This window comes from Doryrhamphus excisus, chromosome 9, assembly GCF_030265055.1.
Source record: "Doryrhamphus excisus isolate RoL2022-K1 chromosome 9, RoL_Dexc_1.0, whole genome shotgun sequence".
Taxonomy (NCBI): Eukaryota; Metazoa; Chordata; class Actinopteri; order Syngnathiformes; family Syngnathidae; genus Doryrhamphus; species Doryrhamphus excisus.
In genome coordinates, this window is record NC_080474.1 from 20,227,181 (window position 1) to 20,248,386 (window position 21,206).

At 39.6% G+C, this 21,206-nt stretch overlaps 2 protein-coding genes across 2 annotated transcripts; both read left to right on the forward strand.

The window, feature by feature from the left end:
• The first annotated feature begins 5,078 nt into the window (after window positions 1–5,078).
• On the forward strand, window positions 5,079–9,445 carry si:ch211-199f5.1 (protocadherin-8). Its single transcript, XM_058082991.1, has 3 exons — window positions 5,079–7,666; window positions 7,745–7,943; window positions 8,956–9,445. The coding sequence occupies exons 1-3, from the start codon at window positions 5,231–5,233 to the stop codon at window positions 9,267–9,269; spliced, it is 2,949 nt and encodes a 982-aa protein (XP_057938974.1). The 5' UTR covers window positions 5,079–5,230; the 3' UTR covers window positions 9,270–9,445.
• A 2,104-nt stretch (window positions 9,446–11,549) lies between these two features.
• LOC131135993 (leukocyte cell-derived chemotaxin 1-like) lies at window positions 11,550–19,682 on the forward strand. The gene is made up of 7 exons (XM_058082436.1): window positions 11,550–11,594; window positions 11,655–11,780; window positions 13,597–13,737; window positions 13,841–13,954; window positions 14,079–14,232; window positions 17,298–17,476; window positions 19,421–19,682. The coding sequence occupies exons 1-7, from the start codon at window positions 11,550–11,552 to the stop codon at window positions 19,649–19,651; spliced, it is 990 nt and encodes a 329-aa protein (XP_057938419.1). The 3' UTR covers window positions 19,652–19,682.
• Window positions 19,683–21,206: the final 1,524 nt, after the last annotated feature.

Sequence of the window (21,206 nt, forward strand, 5' to 3'; positions counted from 1 at the left end):
GCATTAGCACAAAGATAGAAAAGCTTAGACTTAGCAGGAGGGTTCATTATCAACATAAATAAAAGGTGACTGTAGGGGTGTTATTTAAGGTCTAGAGGACTCTAATAATGTTAAAAATGTATTTCGAAGGTAATAAACGGGTTCTCGGCTGCACGGTGGTCGAGTGGTTAGCGCATAGAGACCTCACAGCTGGGAGACCCATGTTCAATCCCACCCTCGGCTATCTGTGTGTGGAGTTTGCATGTTCTCCCCGTGCATGCGTGGGTTTTCTCCGGGTACTCCGGTTTCCTCCCACATTCCAAAAACATGCTAGGTTAATTAGCCACTCCAAATTGTCCATAGGTATGAATGTGAGTGTGAATGGTTGTTTGTCTATATGTGCCCTGTGATTGGCTGGCCACCAGTCCAGGGTGTACCCCATCTTTCGCCCGAAGACAGCTGGGATAGGCTCCAGCACCCCCCGCAACACTCGTGACGACAAGCGGTAGAAAATGAATGAATGAATGAATGAGTGTAAAGGTGACTGTAGGGGTGTTATATAAAGTCTAGAGGACTCTAATAATGTTAAAAATGTATTTTGAAGGTAATGAATGGGTTCTTGGCTGCACGGTGGTCGAGTGGTTAGCGCATAGAGACCTCACAGCTAGGAGACCCGAGTTCAATCCCACCGTCGGCCATCTCTGTGTGGAGTTTGCATGTTCTCCGGGTACTCTGGTTTCCTCCCACATTCCAAAAACATGCTAGGTTAATTAGCCACTCCAAAATTGTCCATAGGTATGAATGTGAGTGTGAATGGTTGTTTGTCTATATGTGCCCTGTGATTGGCTGGCCACCAGTCCAGGGTGAATGAATGAATGAATGAGTGTAAAGGTGACTGTAGGGGTGTTATTTAAGGTCTAGAGGACTCTAATAATGTATTTAGAAGGTAATGAACGGGTTCTCGGCTGCACGGCGGTCGAGTGGTTAGCGCATAGAGACCTCACAGCTGGGAGACCCGAGTTCAATCCCACCGTCGGCCATCTCTGTGTGGAGTTTGCACGTTCTCCAGGTACTCTGGTTTCCTCCCACATTCCAAAAACATGCTAGGTTAATTAGCGACTCCAAATTGTCCATAGGTATGAATGTGAGTGTGAATGGTTGTTTGTCTATATGTGTCCCTGTGATTGGCTGGCCACCAGTCCAGGGTGTACCCCCGCCTCTTGCCCGAAGACAGCTGGGATAGGCTCCAGCACCCCTCACGACCCTTGTGAGGATAAGCGGCAGAAAATGAATGAATGAGTCGCATTTTAAAATCCGTGCAAACAAAAGCTTACAGCCCTTGTCAACTGGAGTGGTCGCTAGCAGAAGCATCCATAGGCGACCAAACACAGCTAAGGCTAAACGCTAGAAATAACAGCTGAATTGCAACCTGCAATATCCCATTTCTTCCATTTAAACCAGATTCTCTCCACAACAAGATCCAATAATGTGACGTACTTTACAGTCAACTGACAAATGGAGCCGGCCATGAGGTTATGTGATGTTTTGTGAAGGTAAATAGGTGCCAATGAGGTGGATGGAGGTCAGGGTCAGAGTGATTTTCTTTATTGTGGAGATGTCTTTGTGTAACGAGCATCGATTGTCACGCGCTTACAGTCTATTGGATTTATAAAAATACAGTTTTATTCATTGCAGCATCGGAATCATATAAGTAATATTGTTAACTGGATTCTATTCAGCATGGTTTGCTGGAATTAGTTTCCAATAAGCATCTGAATTGTATGGATATTCTTTTAGAAAAAATGTCTCCTGCGGTGGCACAAACGACGTTACTAGAACTTCATCCAAATTTACTGTGTCTACTAATTACGATTTGAGTCCACTATTAGAGAAATTACGGTACTCGGTTGTTTTTTTTATCACAATGTCTAATGTTCGTCTCAGCTTTTTGAGAAAAATTATGCATTTTGACGAATGTTCAGTGAAATTCAAGATAATGGTGGATTTAAAAATAAATAAAAGCACAATAACCGACTTAAAGATACAGTACGTGCTGTAAAAAAAAAGTGAAAAAGTAAAAAAAGTGCTATACAAATAAAGTTGATTTGATTTTGCGGGAAAAGTGCTATACAAATAAAGTTGATTTGATTTTGCGGGAAAAGTGCTATACAAATAAAGTTGATTTGATTTTGCGGGAAAAGTGCTATACAAATAAAGTTGATTTGATTTTGCGGGAAAAGTGCTATACAAATAAAGTTGATTTGATTTTGCGGGAAAAGTGCTATACAAATAAAGTTGATTTGATTTTGCGGGAAAAGTGTTATACAAATAAAGTTGATTTGATTTTGCGGGAAAAGTGCTATACAAATAAAGTTGATTTGATTTTGCGGGAAAAGTGCTATACGAAGTTGATTTGATTTTGCGGGAAAAGTGCTATACAAATAAAGTTGATTTGATTTTGCAGGAAAAGTGCTATACAAATAAAGTTGATTTGATTTTGCAGGAAAAGTGCTATACAAATAAAGTTGATTTGATTTTGCAGGAAAAGTGCTATACAAATAAAGTTGATTTGATTTTGCGGGAAAAGTGTTATACAAATAAAGTTGATTTGATTTTGCGGGAAAAGTGCTATACAAATAAAGTTGATTTGATTTTGCGGGAAAAGTGCTATACAAATAAAGTTGATTTGATTTTTCGGGAAAAGTGCTGTACAAAGAAAGTTTATTTGATTTTGCGGGAAAAGTGCTATACAAATAAAGTTGATTTGATTTTGCAGGAAAAGTGCTATACAAATAAAGTTGATTTGATTTTGCAGGAAAAATGCTATACAAATAAAGTTGATTTGATTTTGCAGGAAAAGTGCTATACAAATAAAGTTGATTTGATTTTGCAGGAAAGGTGCTATACAAATAAAGTTGATTTGATTTTGCAGGAAAAGTGCTATACAAATAAAGTTGATTTGATTTTGCAGGAAAAGTGCTATACAAATAAAGTTGATTTGATTTTGCGGGAAAAGTGCTATACAAATAAAGTTGATTTGATTTTGCGGGAAAAGTGCTATACAAATAAAGTTGATTTGATTTTGCGGGAAAAGTGCTATACAAATAAAGTTGATTTGATTTTGCGGGAAAAATGCTATACAAATAAAGTTGATTTGATTTTGCGGGAAAAGTGCTATACAAATAAAGTTGATTTGATTTTGCAGGAAAAGTGCTATACAAATAAAGTTGATTTGATTTTGCAGGAAAAGTGCTATACAAATAAAGTTGATTTGATTTTGCAGGAAAAGTGCTATACAAATAAAGTTGATTTGATTTTGCAGGAAAAGTGCTATACAAATAAAGTTGAATTGATTTTGCAGGAAAAGTGCTATACAAATAAAGTTGATTTGATTTTGCAGGAAAAGTGCTATACAAATAAAGTTGATTTGATTTTGCAGGAAAAGTGTTATACAAATAAAGTTGAATTGATTTTGCAGGAAAAGTGCTATACAAATAAAGTTGATTTGATTTGATACGTGCTAATGTGAACTTACCCTGCTGGTGCAGTATTATCGTTCTTCCTTCCTGCCTTCTCCTGCATTTATGTTATTTGTTAGCGTGACTCCTTCTGGCTTAGGATGCATTCACTGTGCCGTGGTTTTTTTGAAGTTTCCTGCGAGGCATGAAGAGTCAAGCAGAGCTGAGCCAGACAAAAAAAAAAAAAAAAAAGGTTTACTTTGGTACATTTTGTTGCAGTAAAGGTGCTAAAGTCAATCCGGTGTAAATCAATTCATGCAAAGGTACATCTTCATCTACAGTGGGGGTGTCCAAGTGTTTTTCCACGGTCACTTTGATATTTTGGAAAGTAACACATGTACATATAAGTACATGCGTATATATAAGTTATATGTATTTCAAGAAAAATACTGCATTTCAGCTTAGTGGTATAGGTGAAAATGTATATTAGTATGAACTTCAAATATAATATACAAATTCATTCATTTTCTACTGCTGGGGCTAATAAAGAACGATGCGCAAACAGGCACTCAGGCCGCATTTTGGACACCCTGCTTTAAGGGTTCCTAATGAACGGTATCAGGAGTGACACAACGCGAAAAATGTAGTGGCGGCACGGCGGTCTAGTGGTTAACGCGCAGACCTCATAGCTAGGAGATCAGGGTTCAATTCCACTGTGTGGAGTTTGCATGTTCTCCCCGTGCATGCGTGGGTTTTCTCCGGGTACTCCGGTTTCCTCCCACATTCCAAAAACATGCTAGGTTAATTAGCGACTCCAAATTGTCCATAGGTATGAATGTGAGTGTGAATGGTTGTTTGTCTATATGTGCCCTGTGATTGGCTGGCCACCAGTCCAGGGTTTACCCCGCCTCTCTCGCCCCGAAGACAGCTGGGATAGGCTCCAGCACCCCCCCACGACCCTTGTGACGACAAAGCGGTAGAAAATGAATGAATGAATGAGTGTAAAGGTGACTGTAGGGGTGTTATATAAAGTCTAGAGGACTCTAACAACAGCTGAGGAAAAAGCGGTAGAAAATGAATGAATGAATGAGTGTAAAGGTGACTGTAGGGGTGTTATATAAAGTATAGAGGACTCTAATAACAGATAGGATAGGCTCCAGCAGTAGAAAAGCGGTAGAAAATGAATGAATCAATGAATGTAAATGTAGTCATTTGCCCTCTGGTGGATGGAGTGGGGAAGTGCATCATTTATGTCACTCATATACGTATATGCACTCGGTCTAGTGGAGTTGATATGATATGCTGTGATGTTTCCTCAGTTGAGTCCTTTCTTGTATCACATTGACATGTAGTTATTTCAGATTTTAAAAAATAAGTCCTAAAATGTACAAATGTCCGCACATTAGGTTATAAAAAGTGCAAAAAGAAAAGGAAATATTTTGTTGAGTCAGCGAGGGCTGCAAAAGACGATAAAGAGTCCGATGGAGTTCTTCTTTTACACAGACTCCCATGTATGCGTTTCTTCTATATATTTATATATTTGTCAAGGCGGGGATTGGCCACACTTGGTCTTATTAGCGCACGACAAGAGCTCCAGTGCAAAAAAAAAAAAAAAAAAAAAATCCGGAGGTGTCGGGAGGTTGGAGTCGACGCAGCAAGCGAGCGAGCGAGCGAGCGAGCAGGATGCCGCTGCGTTGCGCGTAAAGGCGCAAAGTAACTTTCTCCCTCTCTCAGTACGCGGAGAGCTCGCTCCAGAGGCGGACCTCTCTCTCTCTCTCCTTTGTCTGCGCTTCATGGATACTATGAAAATGATATTTATTACTTATTATCACTGGTGGATATTTCTGCTTTCCCTGCAGCCGTTTTTATGCGCTTCCCTGGCTCGGACGGAGGGGAACACGATCCGTTACCAGTGCAACGAGGAGCAAGCGGCGGGCACCGTGATAGGAAACCTGGCCAAGGACATGTCCTTGAGTGCGCCTCACTCCTCCAGGACCAATTTCAGAATGATGAGGCAGTTCAATGACTCGTTCATCAGGGTGCGGGAAAGCGACGGGCAGCTGAGCGTCGGCGAGAGAATGGACCGGGAGCGGATGTGCCGACACACTCCACAGTGTCCGGTCGCTTTCGACGTCGTGAGTTTCTCCAAAGAGCGTTACAAATTGATCCACGTCGAAGTGGAGATCAAAGACATCAACGACAACTCCCCGGAGTTCCCCAGCGCGGAGTCGGTAGTGGAAATCTCCGAGAACGCAGCCGTGGGTTCTCATGTTCCTCTGGACCCTGCCACGGACTCGGACGTGGGCTCCAACTACATCCAAAGCTATCAGATTTCCGTTAACAGTCACTTCACAATTGATGTTCTACTCAGAGCAGACGGGGTTAAATATGCGGAATTGGTGCTAATGAAGGAACTAGACAGGGAGACCCTGGCGTCCTACTCGCTGGATTTGGTCGCTACAGATGGTGGGAACCCACCCAGATCCGGATCCACTAAAATAACCGTTAGAGTGACAGACTTCAATGATAACAGTCCGGTTTTTGACCAGAATAGCTTTTCTGTGAGTTTACCAGAGGACGCGCCTGTCGGTACCGTGATCCTGGATCTGAACGCGGAGGACGCAGATGAGGGTCAAAACGGCGAGGTGGTCTACGGATTCGGGAAACAAGTCTCTCACTTGATACGGGAGCTTTTCCACGTGGATAACAGATCCGGTCGTTTGACGCTTAGGAGTCCGGTAGACTTCGAGGATAAACGTACGTACGAGTTGGACATCCAGGCCACGGATTTAGGACCCAATCCGATCCCGTCTGTGTGCAAAATCGTCATCCACGTCACAGACGTCAACGACAACGCGCCGGAAATCAGCATCACACCCATGACGTCGATTACAACGGGCACGGCGCATATAAGCGAAGCGGCGGAAAAAGACAGTCTAGTCGCGCTCGTCACGACTTCGGATCGGGACTCCGGCGTGAACAGCCAAGTCCACTGCACCCTTTACGGTCATGACCACTTTAAACTCCGGCAAGCCTACGAGGACAGCTACATGATAGTGACGGCGGCGCCGTTAGACCGCGAAAGGATCAGCGAGTACAATCTCACGGTCATGGCGGAGGACTTTGGGTCACCGCCTCTCAGGAAGATCACCCAGTACACAATCAGAATCAGTGACGAAAACGACAACGCGCCACGTTTCACTAAACCGGTTTACGAAGTCTCCGTAGCCGAGAACAACGCTCCGGGCGCTTACATCGCCACCGTTGAAGCCACGGACGCGGATTTAGGCAACAACGGCAAAATCACGTACAGACTCGTGGATAGCCTCATCATGGGCTCCCCTGTGAATACGTTCGTTTCGCTGAATTCTGTATCGGGGTCAATTTACGCTCTACGAAGTTTCAACTACGAGGTCATGAGACAGCTCGATGTCCACGTCCAAGCCGGCGACGGCGGTTCGCCGCAGCTTCAAAGCACGGCCGTTATACGGTTAAAAATAGTCGATCAAAACGACAACGAGCCTTGTATCATCGAACCGCCGCTTTATAAGGGCTCCGCTGATGTCTTCCTCCCGAAGGACGCGCCGCCGGGTTACGTCGTCACGCATATAAAGGCCACAGACGCCGACGAAGGCATCAACGCTCGTTTGTCCTATAAAATCACAGAAGGCGCCCTGTTGGGGTTCTCCATCGATAAAGACACGGGGAAAGTACACGTGAGTCGACAGCTGACGTACGACGTCACCGACAACGTCAAAGCGGTGGTGTCGGTCAGCGACAACGGCTCCCCTTCGATGACGTCCACGGCGATTATTCACTTCAATTTCATCGAGGGCGCCGTGCCCAGCGTGGCGTCCTCCGCTCACGACGAGTATCTCTTCGAGTGGGACACCTCGGTGGCGATTATCATCGTCCTGGCGGGGAGCTGCTCGCTCCTGCTGCTGGCCATCATTCTCATCACGACTATTTGCAGCCGGCGCAGGAAAGAGACGCGGGAGCGCTACGACGAGCGAGCGGAGGCGCCTAAAAAAACAGAGAACACCGAAAGCGGCGGCATCGATTCTTTAATCGGGAAAACGTTCGAGACGCATCCGTTCCCTGAGCAGACGACGCTGGCTGCCGGCAACGCGGCGATGGCGGCGGCGGCGGCGGATATGGCCTGCGAGGACGCATGTCAAGCGGCGGGCGTCTTTGAGCCCAATAACAGGGTCATGGAAGGCAAACTAAAGGTACGTGAATAAACTCGGGTAGGGGAGGGGGTGGGGGTTATGTTATGTCGCCTCATTAGTTTTTCATGTGACCTTCAGGGCTATTCCACTTTACCCGGATACGGGAAAGAAGCCTTGAGACCGATAACAATATGGAAGGGGAATTCATTCACAACCATCTCGGCGAGGGACCCCCACATCAGCGGCAAGGACAGCGGAAAAGGTGACAGCGACTTCAACGACAGCGATTCTGACATAAGCGGAGACGTGCACAAGAAAGATTCCCCCCCCACAAATGGTAATTATGAACACAACAATTAACCTCGCGTAATTAGCAATCAATTAGTGTGTCAAGATTTTTTTTTGCAACAAAAATGCAATTTTTTAAAATATTATTTCTGCCGAAGATCCAGTAATTCAAATTTTTTTTTGCAATTTTTAAATTTAACAAAAAATTTACAAAAAATTTACAAAAAATTTACAAAAAATTTACAAAAAAATTACAAAAAAATTACAAAAAAATTACAAAAAAATTACAAAAAAATTACAAAAAAATTACAAAAAATTTACAAAAATTTTACAAAAAAAATACAAAAAAATTACAAATATTTTACAAAAATTACAAAAAAATTACAAAAAAATTACAAAAAAATTACAAAAAAATTACAAAAAAAATACAAATATTTTACAAAAATTACAAAAAAATTACAAAAAAATTACAAAAAAATTACAAAAAATTACAAAAAAATTACAAAAAAATTACAAAAAAATTACAAAAAATTTACAACAAATTTACAAAAATTTTACAAAAAATTACAAATATTTTACAAAAATTACAAAAAAATTACAAAAAATTACAAAAAATTACAAAAAATTACAAAAAAAAATACAAAAAAATTACAAAAAAATTACAAAAAAATTACAAAAAAATTACAACAAATTTACAAAAAATTTACAAAAAAATTACAAAATTAACAAATGGCTTTTTGTAGAAAATCTGACTAAATTCTGACAAATTGCATGTACTAAAAAATATCGTATATGTTGACTACATGATTATTTTTTCAAAGTCAATTTTGAGTGAAATTTGGTTCTTCATTGATTAATACACTTTAATTATTTATTTTCATAAACTCATTCATTCATTCATTTTCTACCGCTTGTCCTCATGATGTTGAGTCCTGCCCTGTACATTCCACAAATATGGCTGACACTAAGAATATATTATTTTTGTAACAAATGGTAATTATGAACACAACAATTAACCTCGCGTAATTAGCAATCAATTAGTGTGTTTTTATCTCTGACAGCTCTCTGGGCGTGCACAAGCGAATGCAAAGTCCTGGGACACTCCGACAGATGCTGGAGCCCCTCGGCGTCCAGGCCCAACACCAGCATGGCTTCTGGGCCTAACCTGTCAACCTTCTCCAGGATGGCTTCGCTTCCCCGGGACACCAGGAGGGAACACTACTATCCGTCCCACGTGCCTAAAGGCAACGGCCTGCAAAGCGTGTATGAAAAAGTCCAACACCAGGAGTTTGATTATATTCTTGTTGGCCCCCCCACGCCGGCCAGAATACAGGAAACGGATGAGATCTCCATCCCGGAGTACACAAACTCTTAAATTGTACTGTACATCTTAATGTTGTGACTTGTAGTATGTCATCTGTCTGTTGTAAGATCATGTGTAATATGCAAGATTTTTGTACATTAATAATATATTTTTCATAAGGCTTCAATGTAAAAATGAATTTTATTATGACTTTTCAAGAGCATGTGTTATTTAAGTGAGGACTCGGGTGGGGGGGGGGGCGTTTAGGGGCTCGACTGCTGTGAAAAACAATCAATATGAACAACGTTTGTGCTAGATAGTTTTTTTTTTTTTTGGTCACATTGTTGCACAAATAAATTGTGAAAAAAGAATGTTTGCTGTTGCCGTCACATCCGCTTAGAAGATAATTCAGAAGCCAATCAAAAAGCAATAGAAAATGATGTTTGAGTCGTGCACTGTATATTCCACAAATATGGCCGACACACCGTACTAAAAAGATTTTTTTTTTTGCAACAAAAATGCAATTTTTTAAAATATTATTTCTGCCGAAGAGCCAGTAATTTAAAAAAATTACAATTTTTAAATTTTACAAAAATTTTGCAAAAAGTTTGCAAAAATTTTGCAAAAAATTTTACAAAAAATTACAAAAAAATTACAAAAATTTTACAAAAAATTACAATTTTTTTTCAAAAATCTACAAAAAAATTTACAAAAAAATTACAAAATTAACAAAATTTTGAAATGGCTTTTTGTAGAAAATCGGACTACATTTTGACAAATTGCATGTACTAAAAAATATAGTATACGTATGTTGACTACATGATTATTTTTTTAAAGTCAATTTTGAGTGAAATTTGGTTCTTCATTGATTAATACACTTTAATTATTTATTTTCATAAACTCATTCATTCATTCATTTTCTACCGCTTATCCTCATGATGTTGAGTCCTGCCCTGTACATTCCACAAATATGGCTGACACTAAGAATATATTATTTTTGTAACAAATAAAGCAATTTTTAAAAATGTTATTTCTGCCAAAAATGGTTATCCAGTAAGAAGAAACCATTCAATTTGTACAAAAATTCCAAACATTTACTATAAATGTTATAAATTCATTTAAAATTATTTTCATATTTATGTATTTGAAAAAAATTTAACAAAATTTTGAAATGGCTTGTTGTAGAAAATCTTACTAAATTCTGACAAATTGCATGTACTAAAAAATATAGTATATGTTGACTACATGATTATTTTTTAAGTCAATTTTGAGTGAAATATGGTTCTTAAATTTTTTATTTCACAGACTCATTCATTCATTCATTTTCTACTGCTTATCCTCACAAGGGTTGCGGAATTGCTGGAGCCTATCCCAGCTGTCTTGCAGGCAAGAGGCGGGGTACACCCTGGACTGGTGGCCAGCCAATCACAGGGCACATATAGACAAACAACCATTCACACTCACCTAAGAAAATGTATTTTGCCAAAAAAATGCATTAGATATAAACAATAATTTAAAAATATTTATTATTTTTTTTCACCCGAAAATATGTCACTATACTTGTTGTAGCCAATACTCAATTATGGTGAGTGTAGTGTGGTGAGGCTCCATCTAAACAACCTAATGTCGGCCCCCAAAATATGCGGCTCTCCCAAAGTGATAACACACATAAGACATCGTCATCGTCATTCCAGCAGTTCCGTGTGCCGCCGCCCTCCAATTTGCATGCAAATACCGCGTTGTTGATCAAATGCGCTCACAATTGCATATTTTCTCTAAAGGTCAACTAACTCCATCACCTTTCTGATTGCCTTCCAGCATACCAATTATCCACAAAATGAGGTTCAATCTGTTTCCAAGCAACAGCAGCGCCGCATATTTGACTCGCTTACCCTGTTTGTTTTTTTTTTTTCTTTTTGTGTGTGTGTGTGTGTTTGAGGCATGAGATCACGTGACTCGCCCTGACCGCCGAGCTACCTTTCAAAGCAGAAAAATGAATGAATGTTTTTGATTACAGTCCGATGCCGCGCATCACAGAGCGAATTAAACTATTAGGCCGCATTATTCACACGGGAGCAAACAACAGCGAGATTATTTTTTCCTATTTTTTTTTCCACTAGCATTTACTGTACTGCTTTGTATTGAGCTCCTTGAGCTCCTCGTGCTCCTTTAGGGCGGCCACCTCGCTTTGGGCACCCACAGGTAACATCCACACCAAAAGAATTCATCTCAGCTGCACGTCATTCGCAGTGACATGTTAAAAAAAAAAAAAAAGACTCTCCGAGTTCATTGAAAGTCTCCTCTGAGAGAAGAAGGAGAGTTTCAGAACCAGGAACACGAGTAGAAGGCATCATGAAGGAGATAACGGAAGAAACCCCCCAAATCTTCACACCCTGGGTAAGACATATTGGAGTTCTCAATTATACACAACAATTAACCAATGTGTCTTAACTTAAGGTCCCAAATCCTCCAGGAGCCTGTCGCCTGCTGAGATACGGAGCCGCGGTTCTCATCGTCGGAACTGTGTTGATGATCTGTGCCTCCATGGCCGCTCTCCTCCTGAGGAAAGAAAGCGAGCGGAACGTAAGTGTTGACAACTGACAAGCTGAGGAACGATATATGACACGAGAATACGCAAGGAAAATCCTCATAATTAGGTTCTATGCTGACAATTCACATCAGAAGGTATCTCAAGGGGCGTCCATATCTTTTCCATCCGGGATGATGGATATGTACTTGAAGAAAAAATTCCATACCAGCTTTATTATATGTGAAAAAAAAATTTTTTTTCTTTTTTTTTTCTTTTCCAGACCTTTCAATTTTATTCTTAAATAATATTTTTTTCTCATTATTATTATTATTATATTATAACCCTATTATACCACTATTATAACCCTAGTGAGGATAAGCGGCATAGAAAATGAATTAATGGCAATGGTTTAATTTCATTTGAACATGCATCAGATTACAATTGAATGCATCCCATAATCAGTTCCCAGTTCCACATGTCCAAAAAGGAGTAGGAAGAAGCAAAGCTTATTAAATCCTACCCCTCCATCTGGTACTTTTACAATCACTAACTGTTACATTTGTTCACTTCCTGCTTTCCTAATATAGTTTAAGTTTTGTTTTTATTTTTAAAATGTTAAAATAAAATTAAAATTAAAAAAATAAAATAAAATTAAAAAAAATATATTTGTTCACTTCCTGCTTTCCATAATACAGTTTAAGTTTTTTTTTTGTATTTTTTTTAATAATGTACCTCATACCGAAGTACGAGGTGACGACCATAATGGATATTACTTCATTTATTATTTAATATTTATCTTTACTGCTAAAATGACTTGTAAAATTGTGCTTTTTTCTACCTTTTCCTCTCATATTTTGACTTAATTCTCATAAAATTAAAGCTGTTGTTGTTTGTTTTTTATTTTCCAATTAGTTCAGATTTTCTTATCGGAATTATGGCATTACTCCCATAATATTTTGACTTAATTCTCATTCTCATTCTTCCAAAATTTAAACTCTATTCATTTTTTTTTACAATATTATGACTTTCTTTCTTTAATATTTCAATTTTAATCTACCAAAATGAGGACCTCAAACAATGCACAACGATGAGCCAATTCAAGAAACAATACAAGCAGTTGATGTTTGCTAAATACAAGGATGAAGAGTCTTGAACCAGTCATGATGTGCTATATATATCACTATATTGACACTTACTATGGTACCCATTATGGCATTGGATGCTCATATCACCGAGTACTTCGATACGTGACAAAAAATTAAAAAATGTTAAAATTAAAAAAAATATTAACATTTTAAAACTTAAATTTAAAAAAAAAATTTAAACATTTAAAAAAATTGTACAAAAATATTTTAACTTTTACATTTTTTTAAATTAAACTACATTAGGAAAGCAGGAAGTGAACAAATGTAACAGTTACTGATTGTAAAAGTACCAGATGGAGGGGTAGGATTTAATAAGCTTTGCTTCTTCCTACTCCTTTTTGGACATGTGGAACTGTGAACTGATTTATGCGATGCATTCAATCGCAATCTGACGCACGTTCAACAGAAATAAAACCATGACCATAATTTTGTGTTTGCCATAGAAATGTCAAAGCACATCAAAAATGCTTCTAAGGTCAGCACATCAAAAGCGTTTCACTATTGACATGAGTCTTAATGAGCTCACCTGTAAAGCAAAGATGCCCCCCCCCCCACCCCACAGTGCCTCGCTTGGTTCCTGCTGAGCACAAAGCACACAGGACTTCTTGAATGGAAGCCAACATGATGAAAGTAAAAAGCAGCATCATTTCTGCCACTCTGCATTTCTCCGGCTTCCCCACTTGACTAATGAGTCGTTTAAGGTTGCGTTTTGAAACACTCGCAGGTGTACAGCGTTCATTACAGCATGAACATCAACGGGGAGGTGAGAGAGGGCTCAGTGGAAATTGATTCTGACGACAACGTGGAGAGGTTCAAAACCAAGAGCGGAGACGAGGAGGCCGTGGAGATGCGTGACTTTCAAAGTGTGAGTGAATTTGTCCTTTTTTCGTTTTGGCTTCCACGGAAAGAAACGCTTGTTTTTCGCAGAACTGTGAGTGTAAACATGGCATCTCTGTGATTTGGCGCAGGGAGTGACTGCAATCCGATTCTTCCGGGGAGACAAGTGTTATATAAAATCCCAAATCAAAGGCAACCTTCCACGGATTGGAACTCACGATAAAGCGTCACTGATGTCTGACCTGGTATATACGGTTTACTTTCCACTGAATGTCACCATTTCACAGCTTGACCCCGCCGCTTTTTTTTTTCGCCGACATGTTTCCAGGGCGTCTAGTTTTTTTTTTTTCTGTTTGTCTTTCTTGCCAGGCTGATGAAAACATGCCAGTGAGGTTTGATGATGAGTTCCTCATCTGGGTTTCTTCAGAGCAGCCGCTGAAGGACACCGCTTTCTTGAGTCATAAGATTCTGGCTCTGTGCGAGGAGCTTCCTATTTACTGGCTCCAACCTCTCGTTCCCAAAGGTTTGCCGTCTTTTTTTTTTTTTCTTCTTCTTCTTGAAATTGATGCGATTCACAGCATTCCAAAATCTGGGAAAAAATGACCTGAAATTAATTAAGCTTTGGACTATTTCTAATGTCTTTCATAGTTTATTCCAGTGGCGACTTCACATTAATGGCAGTGCCCCAGTAGACCCCAACTAGGACACAGTTATTTTATATATTTACTCTTTATTTATATTTATATATTGTAATACAGAGTAGTTTGTTCAATTGAATAAATTATTTAGATAATTAAAACCGTCAAAGAATGGGACATAATATAAATACTATGGCAAGTGGATCGCGATACTGTTAAAGGGTACCTATTATGATTTTTCAACTTTTCTGACCTATAAATGTAGTAAGAATGTAGTATTCTCGTGTTAAACGATGCCAAAGTTTCAGATAATAAGTCCAGGAAAAAGTTTGAGATGGCCCAAAAAGCTTGGTTTCAGAAGGCGTGGTAAAACATCACCCATTGTGATGTCACAGAGGAGCTGACTTCCTTATATGGGTGTGGCTATAAACCAGATAATCTCTCTCAACCCTCCCTCAAGATCTACTTCTCTGTTTCCGTTGCTAGCAATGGCTTGTAAAGAAAAAACACATTTGTTTGTTTGATAAACTTGCTGAAGCCCTACGGCAAAAAGCATGGGTAGCATTATAGAGTGTGCATACAGGAAGCAGGGTTGCTAATAGCTGTTTAGTGGCTCTATACGAGTTTTTTAAACACTAGTTTAGTTCCACAAAACACTATAGATGTTACTGATGATGTAGAAAAGCTAACGCTAAAATGCTAAAGCTAGTTACCACATTGAGAGACATCTTGAAGTAACGTCTTTCCTTGAGAAACTTGAATGAAACTTGATATGTAGAATGAAGGAACCACTATACAGTAAACCTCGGATATATCGGATTCAATTGTTCCCACTGGTTTTGTCCGATATAAGCGAAATCCGTTATATGCGTATACCGGAAAATGTCCGTTTTACGCATATATGGGATTTATATCCGGTATATGCGTGAATGGGATTTTATCCGTTATAAAAAGGCACTTCCTTGACTATGTTTCCAATGTACCTGGACGCGCAGGCAACGCTGCAAACGCTGCAAATGACGTCGTATAGCGGCCTGTCACGATTCGGCGAATCGGAGCGCCACGATGCGGCCATCCGATATATGCCAGGGAAATTTAATGGAAATGCATTGGAACGGGGCTGGAGATTTTGTCCGAAATAGGCGAAATCCGTTATAAAAAAATCCGATATATGCAATGATTTTTTATTGGAAATGCATTACAGAAAAATTGGTTCTTTTTTATCTGTCCGTTGTGAGCGAATTTCCGATATATCCGAGTCCGATATAGCCGAGGTTTACTGTATAATGAATATTTTTTAATTATTAAATGTAATAATAAATGAAAAAATATTTTTACGGTCTGTATTTCAGTCTTCTGAATACGTAGCCTACATAAGTTGTTGGCGCCCGACATGCAAAAAGCATGTGTAGCATTATAGAGTGTGCATACAGGAAGCAAGGTTGCTAATAGCCGTTTAGTGGCTCTATCCGAGTTTTTTAAACACTAGTTTAGTCCCACAAAACACTATAGATGTTACTGATGCTGTAGAAAACCTAACGCTAAAATGCTAACGCTACTTACCATTGAGAGACATTTTTCCTTGAGAAACTTTTATGCATAAGTGATATGTAGAACCACTATATAATGATTTTTTTTAAATTATTACATATAATAATACATGAAAAATTATTTTTACAGTCTGTATTTCAGTCTTCTGAATACGTAGCCTACATAAGTTGTTGGTGCCCCACATGCAAAAAGCATGTGTAGCATTATAGAGTGTGCATACAGGAAGCAGGGTTGCTAATAGCCGTTTATTGGCTCTATCGGAGTTTTTTAAACACTAGTTTAGTTCCACAAAACACTATAGATGTTACTGATGCTGTAGAAAACCTAACGCTAAAATGCTAACGCTACTTACCATTGAGAGACATTTTTCCTTGAGAAACTTTTATGCATAAGTGATATGTAGAACCACTATATAATGATTATTTTTTAATTATTACATATAATAATACATGAAAAATTATTTTTACTGTCTGTATTTCAGTCTTCTGAATACGTAGCCTACATAAGTTGTTGGTGCCCCACATGCAAAAAAGGATGTGTAGCATTATAGAGTGTGCATACAGGAAGCAGGGTTGCTAATAGCTGTTTAGTGGCTCTATTGGAGTTTTTTTAAACACTAGTTTAGTGCCACAAAACACTATAGATGTTACTGATGATGTAGAAAAGCTAACGCTAAAATGCTAAAGCTACTTACCATTGAGAGACATTTTTCCTTGAGAAACTTTTATGCATAAGCGGTATGTAGAACCACTATATAATGATTATTTTTTTAATTATTACATATAATAATACATGAAAAATTATTTTTACGGTCTGTATTTCAGTCTTCTGAATACGTAGCCTACATAAGTTGTTGGTGCCCCACATGCAAAAAGCATGTGTAGCATTATAGAGTGTGCATACAGGAAGCAGGGTTGCTAATAGCCGTTTAGTGGCTCTATACGAGTTTTTTAAACACTAGTTTAGTGCCACAAAACACTATAGATGTTACTGATGATGTAGAAAAGCTAACGCTAAAATGCTAAAGCTAGTTACCACATTGAGAGACATAAGTTGTTGGTGCCCCGCTAGATTAATTTTTTTTTTCTCACTGAAAACTTTGACTTGTTTATTGCGATATGATCTGTTGTGACGGCCTTGCTTGCGCTATATGTCGACACACTTGTGAAAAGTCACAGAAGTGAGTGAAACACATGTGAACACCCGACAAAGACTGCTGTATTGTATTAAAAAAGAATGCTTTTGAAATATGCAAGGCGACTTCATATCACTGCTGCTAATTGAATAATTCAGCACGTCTGAGGAGGTTGCAGCCTATGTAGGATTGCACTCAGGAGGACACGACAGGCGTCTCGCGCTCGCTGACCCAATACTCTGCCTCTTGCGGCTGCCCTGACAGATGGGGAGAGAAGGAAGAAGATGAGGAGGAGGAGGGACGCTCAGCGGGCCAAGCGACAGTCCCGCACGGAGGTGTCGGAGGTGGCGGGAAAGGAGGGCTTCTCCAGGTTAGAGGAAGGAGGCAAGGAGGGGCCTGAGACCGACGTGGGCTCGGGATTCAACCCCGAGAATCCCTATCATGTGAGTAGAGCGCGTTGTCGTCTAAACAAGGCTTCAAAAGTGGTGAATGTTTTATGAGCCATCAAAAGGCATTTACTGAGGCCTGCAGCAACCCTTGAAAGCAGCATCACAACTTCTCTCTATTACTACGCCTTCATGTGTTAGCAAGAACAGTTCTATGCTATGGCTGCATTGAATGAATGAATGAACTATTAACCAGGAATTAACCTGGACGGAAAAACAGACGCTGGATTGGTGGATTGGTGGATAGGTGATGGATGGATGGATGGATAGACTGACAAATAAGATTGTATGGACGGACAGACGAGTAAGATGGATGGCTCATTAATGATGGGGTGGGATGGATGGATGGATGTGTGGATTGATGGATTGATCGAAGGATGGATGGATGGATGGATGAATTGATGGAAGGATGGATGGATGGATGGATGGATGGATGGACGGATGGACGGATGATAGCTTGATGGAAGGATGGATGGATAGATTGATGGAAGGATGGATGGATGGATAAATGGAAGGATGGATAGATTGATGGATGGATGATGATAGATAGATGGAAGGATGGATGGATAAATGGAAGGATGGAAGGATGGAAGGATGGAAGGATGGATGATAACTTGATGAAAGGATGGATGGATAGATTGATGGAAGGATGGAGGGATAAATGGAAGGATGGATAGATTAATGGAGGGATGATGGATAGATTGATGGAAGGATGGATGGATGGATGGCTAGATTGATGGAAGGATGGATGGATAAATGGATAAATGCATGGATAAATGGAAGGATGGATTGATGGATAGATGGATTGATGGATTGATGGATTGATGGAAGGATGGATGGATGGATTGATGGAAGGATGGATGGATGGATAGATTGATAGATGGATGGATAGATGGATGGATAGATGGATGGATAGATGGATGGATAGATTGATGGAAGGATGGAAGGATGGATGGATGGATGGAAGGATGGATTGATGGAAGGATGGAAGGATGGAAGGATGGATTGACGGAAGGATGGATGGATGGATGGAGGGATGGATGGATGGAAGGATGGATTGATGGAAGGATTGATTGATGGATGGATGGATTATGGAAGGATGGATGGATTGATGGAAGGATGGCTGGATGAAGTGATGGATGGATGGATGGATGGATTGATGGATGGACTGATGGAAGGATGTATTGATGGAAGGATGGATGGATGGACAATCAACATAACCATGAAAGATGGATGGAAGGTCTGTAGGAAACAATAACTAGAGCCAATAACTAGATTACAGGACAGACAATATATGGGAGGACAGATGGATGGACGATACGTCTGTAGAACAGATGGACATTAGGTGTGTTGGACGAACAATGGATGGTTGGATGATGCGGAAACGAGAAACGTCCTAAAGGATCAAAGAAGGACAACCGCTTGATAGAAATAGATGATGGCTGGATGGAGATGAGGTCTGTAGGACAGACATTTGATGGATGATTGCATGGATGGAAGGATAGTCAAAGATACGATGGTTGGATTGATAGACGACTAAACAACAGATGATGCATGGATGGTTGGCAATATAATACAGAGACAGACATACAGTACATTGACTCCTAAGAGTAGGTAGCAGGATTTGCATGAAGTACTAATAGATGTCTCCTGTTTGATCTCTCTCTTAATAGCCATAATTACAGGTTAGCCGGGCAACAGCTGCCATCCCAAGTTAATAAAGTTCTGAAAGTGAGGAAAAACTCCCATTGCTTATAAAAATTCATATTGCCTAAGAGAACCCCAGTCACATGTTTGGGTGGATGAGAGGTTGGGAGTGTTTTTTTTTTTTTTTTTTTTTTTTTTTTGAGATGATCTGAATTGCAAATGAGCATGAATTTTCAAAAAGATCTCTCATCAAAATTAACATTGCTTGAAAAAAAAAAAAAAAAAAAACTGCAGCGCAGCGGAGGAGACGCCGGCGAGGGAAACGCTGTGACCTTTGACTCCATGCTGGACCACCAGGGGATCTGCTGCTCCGAATGCCAGCGCAGTTACACGCACTGTCAGAGAATATGCGAGCCTCTGCGTGGCCACTGGCCCTGGCCGTACAACTACAGAGGATGCCAGGTAGCTTGCAGAGTCATTATGCCTTGTCGCTGGTGGGTTGCACGCATTTTAGGTATCGTGTAGGAGTAGCACGCAACACTGATTTTTTTCTCTAAAAAAGACCCAAAATATCTCTAAATTTTAGCTTGTGTGCAGCTAGACTTTTCTTTTGGAGTTAACTTACTTGCTACTTACTAGCATGGCGTGCAGAATAAATGAGAAAAATAACTGTGAATGCTGAAAGATAAAGATTCCTACTGACACTATTGCACAGACATTGTGGCGCCCCCTGTTGGCTATAGTCAAAAGGCACTGGGAGACATGCTAGCATACATTTAATGCAGATATTTTGGCTTAACGGCATTCATGTTTTTCAATTAATCTTGCTGAAATTTCACACTTCTTTCAAGGTATGTACCAAATTTTTTGGTTATATGACTGCAGACCGTATTGCAGAACTATTTCAAAACGTTGAAAAAAAAAACTATAATTGGGGCCTTTAGAACAGGGGTCTCAAACTCAATTTACCTGGGGGCCACTGGAGCTAGGGTCTGGGCAAGGTTTTCAAAAAAAAACAAAAAACGTATTTATTAAAAACGGAAAAATATACAAACTTTTTCAGTGCTTTGGTTCCGATTTTCTGCAATAAAAGCTCTGATAAAACATTCCACTGAAAAATAAATAAACAAATCAAGAATAAAGAAAATCAATCAGTAATAAATAAATATAATAATAATAATATCACGGCAAATAATAAAAACTTAAGAAACCACATATAGTTGGTGGCTAGACAAATTATTTTTTTCAGATTAAAATTAACAAAGCATTATTAGAGCCCTGTAGACATGACAAAACACGACTATAGTCACATTTATACTCTTTTTATTTACAAAATATTGCGCAACTGCAGGGTCTTGAGACACATGCTAACTCGCAAACTAGAGCGCTAGCGACCTAAACGGTAGCCTTCGAGTTATTTCCTTTCAACTTAAATTGCCAAAAACTTACCACTTCCACACGAATAGGGAGGATAACTATTAACAGTTATTTAACCTTTAACATGAACATTAATCAAACGTAATATTTTTTTTCTGGGTACATGATACCATACAGCATCCATATCAAACTTGCGCGGGCCGCACTTTAATATCAAGGCGGGGGCCTCAAATGGGGGGGCCGCGTGTTTGAGACCCCTGCTTTAGAACTACATGCAAATAGCTAGTAAGTGAGTATTTGCCCTTAGTATGCTATGCTATACTGTAGTCTCTCAGCATTCACATGTTATTGCAATATGTAGTGTTAAAATATACACATTTATCAATGTAAGTAGTTCTTTTATGCACGCGCCGGCCTCCGCGCTGTTGAGCATAAACAATTATCCTCACGTACGACTGAGGCTTAATGCACTGTTTTCCATGGAAGGCATCTGCACATCTTGTATCTTTTGTGAGCGCAGCAGCGACTTCAATAAATTGTCATTTCAGAATACGCCGGCATTGATGTTTTTTTTTTTGTTTTTTTTTTTTTTGTGTCACATGTTGTTTCCATGGTTCCACTCAGTGCTCCTTTGATAAAACTGAAGTGACAGCAAGGTTCGCCGCGACTTCCATTCACTGCTTCCAATGTGTTTGAAGGCAAT

Coding starts and splice junctions, on each gene's coding strand:
- LOC131135993 (XM_058082436.1), top strand. CDS start 11,550: ATGAAGGAGATAACGGAAGAAACCCCCCAAATCTTCACACCCTGG. Junction 14,233..17,297: donor CCAACCTCTCGTTCCCAAAG/GTTTGCCGTCTT, acceptor CTGCCCTGACAG/ATGGGGAGAGAAGGAAGAAG. Junction 17,477..19,420: donor ACCCCGAGAATCCCTATCAT/GTGAGTAGAGCG, acceptor AAAAAACTGCAG/CGCAGCGGAGGAGACGCCGG.
- si:ch211-199f5.1 (XM_058082991.1), top strand. CDS start 5,231: ATGGATACTATGAAAATGATATTTATTACTTATTATCACTGGTGGATA. Junction 7,667..7,744: donor TCATGGAAGGCAAACTAAAG/GTACGTGAATAA, acceptor TGTGACCTTCAG/GGCTATTCCACTTTACCCGG. Junction 7,944..8,955: donor AGATTCCCCCCCCACAAATG/GTAATTATGAAC, acceptor TATCTCTGACAG/CTCTCTGGGCGTGCACAAGC.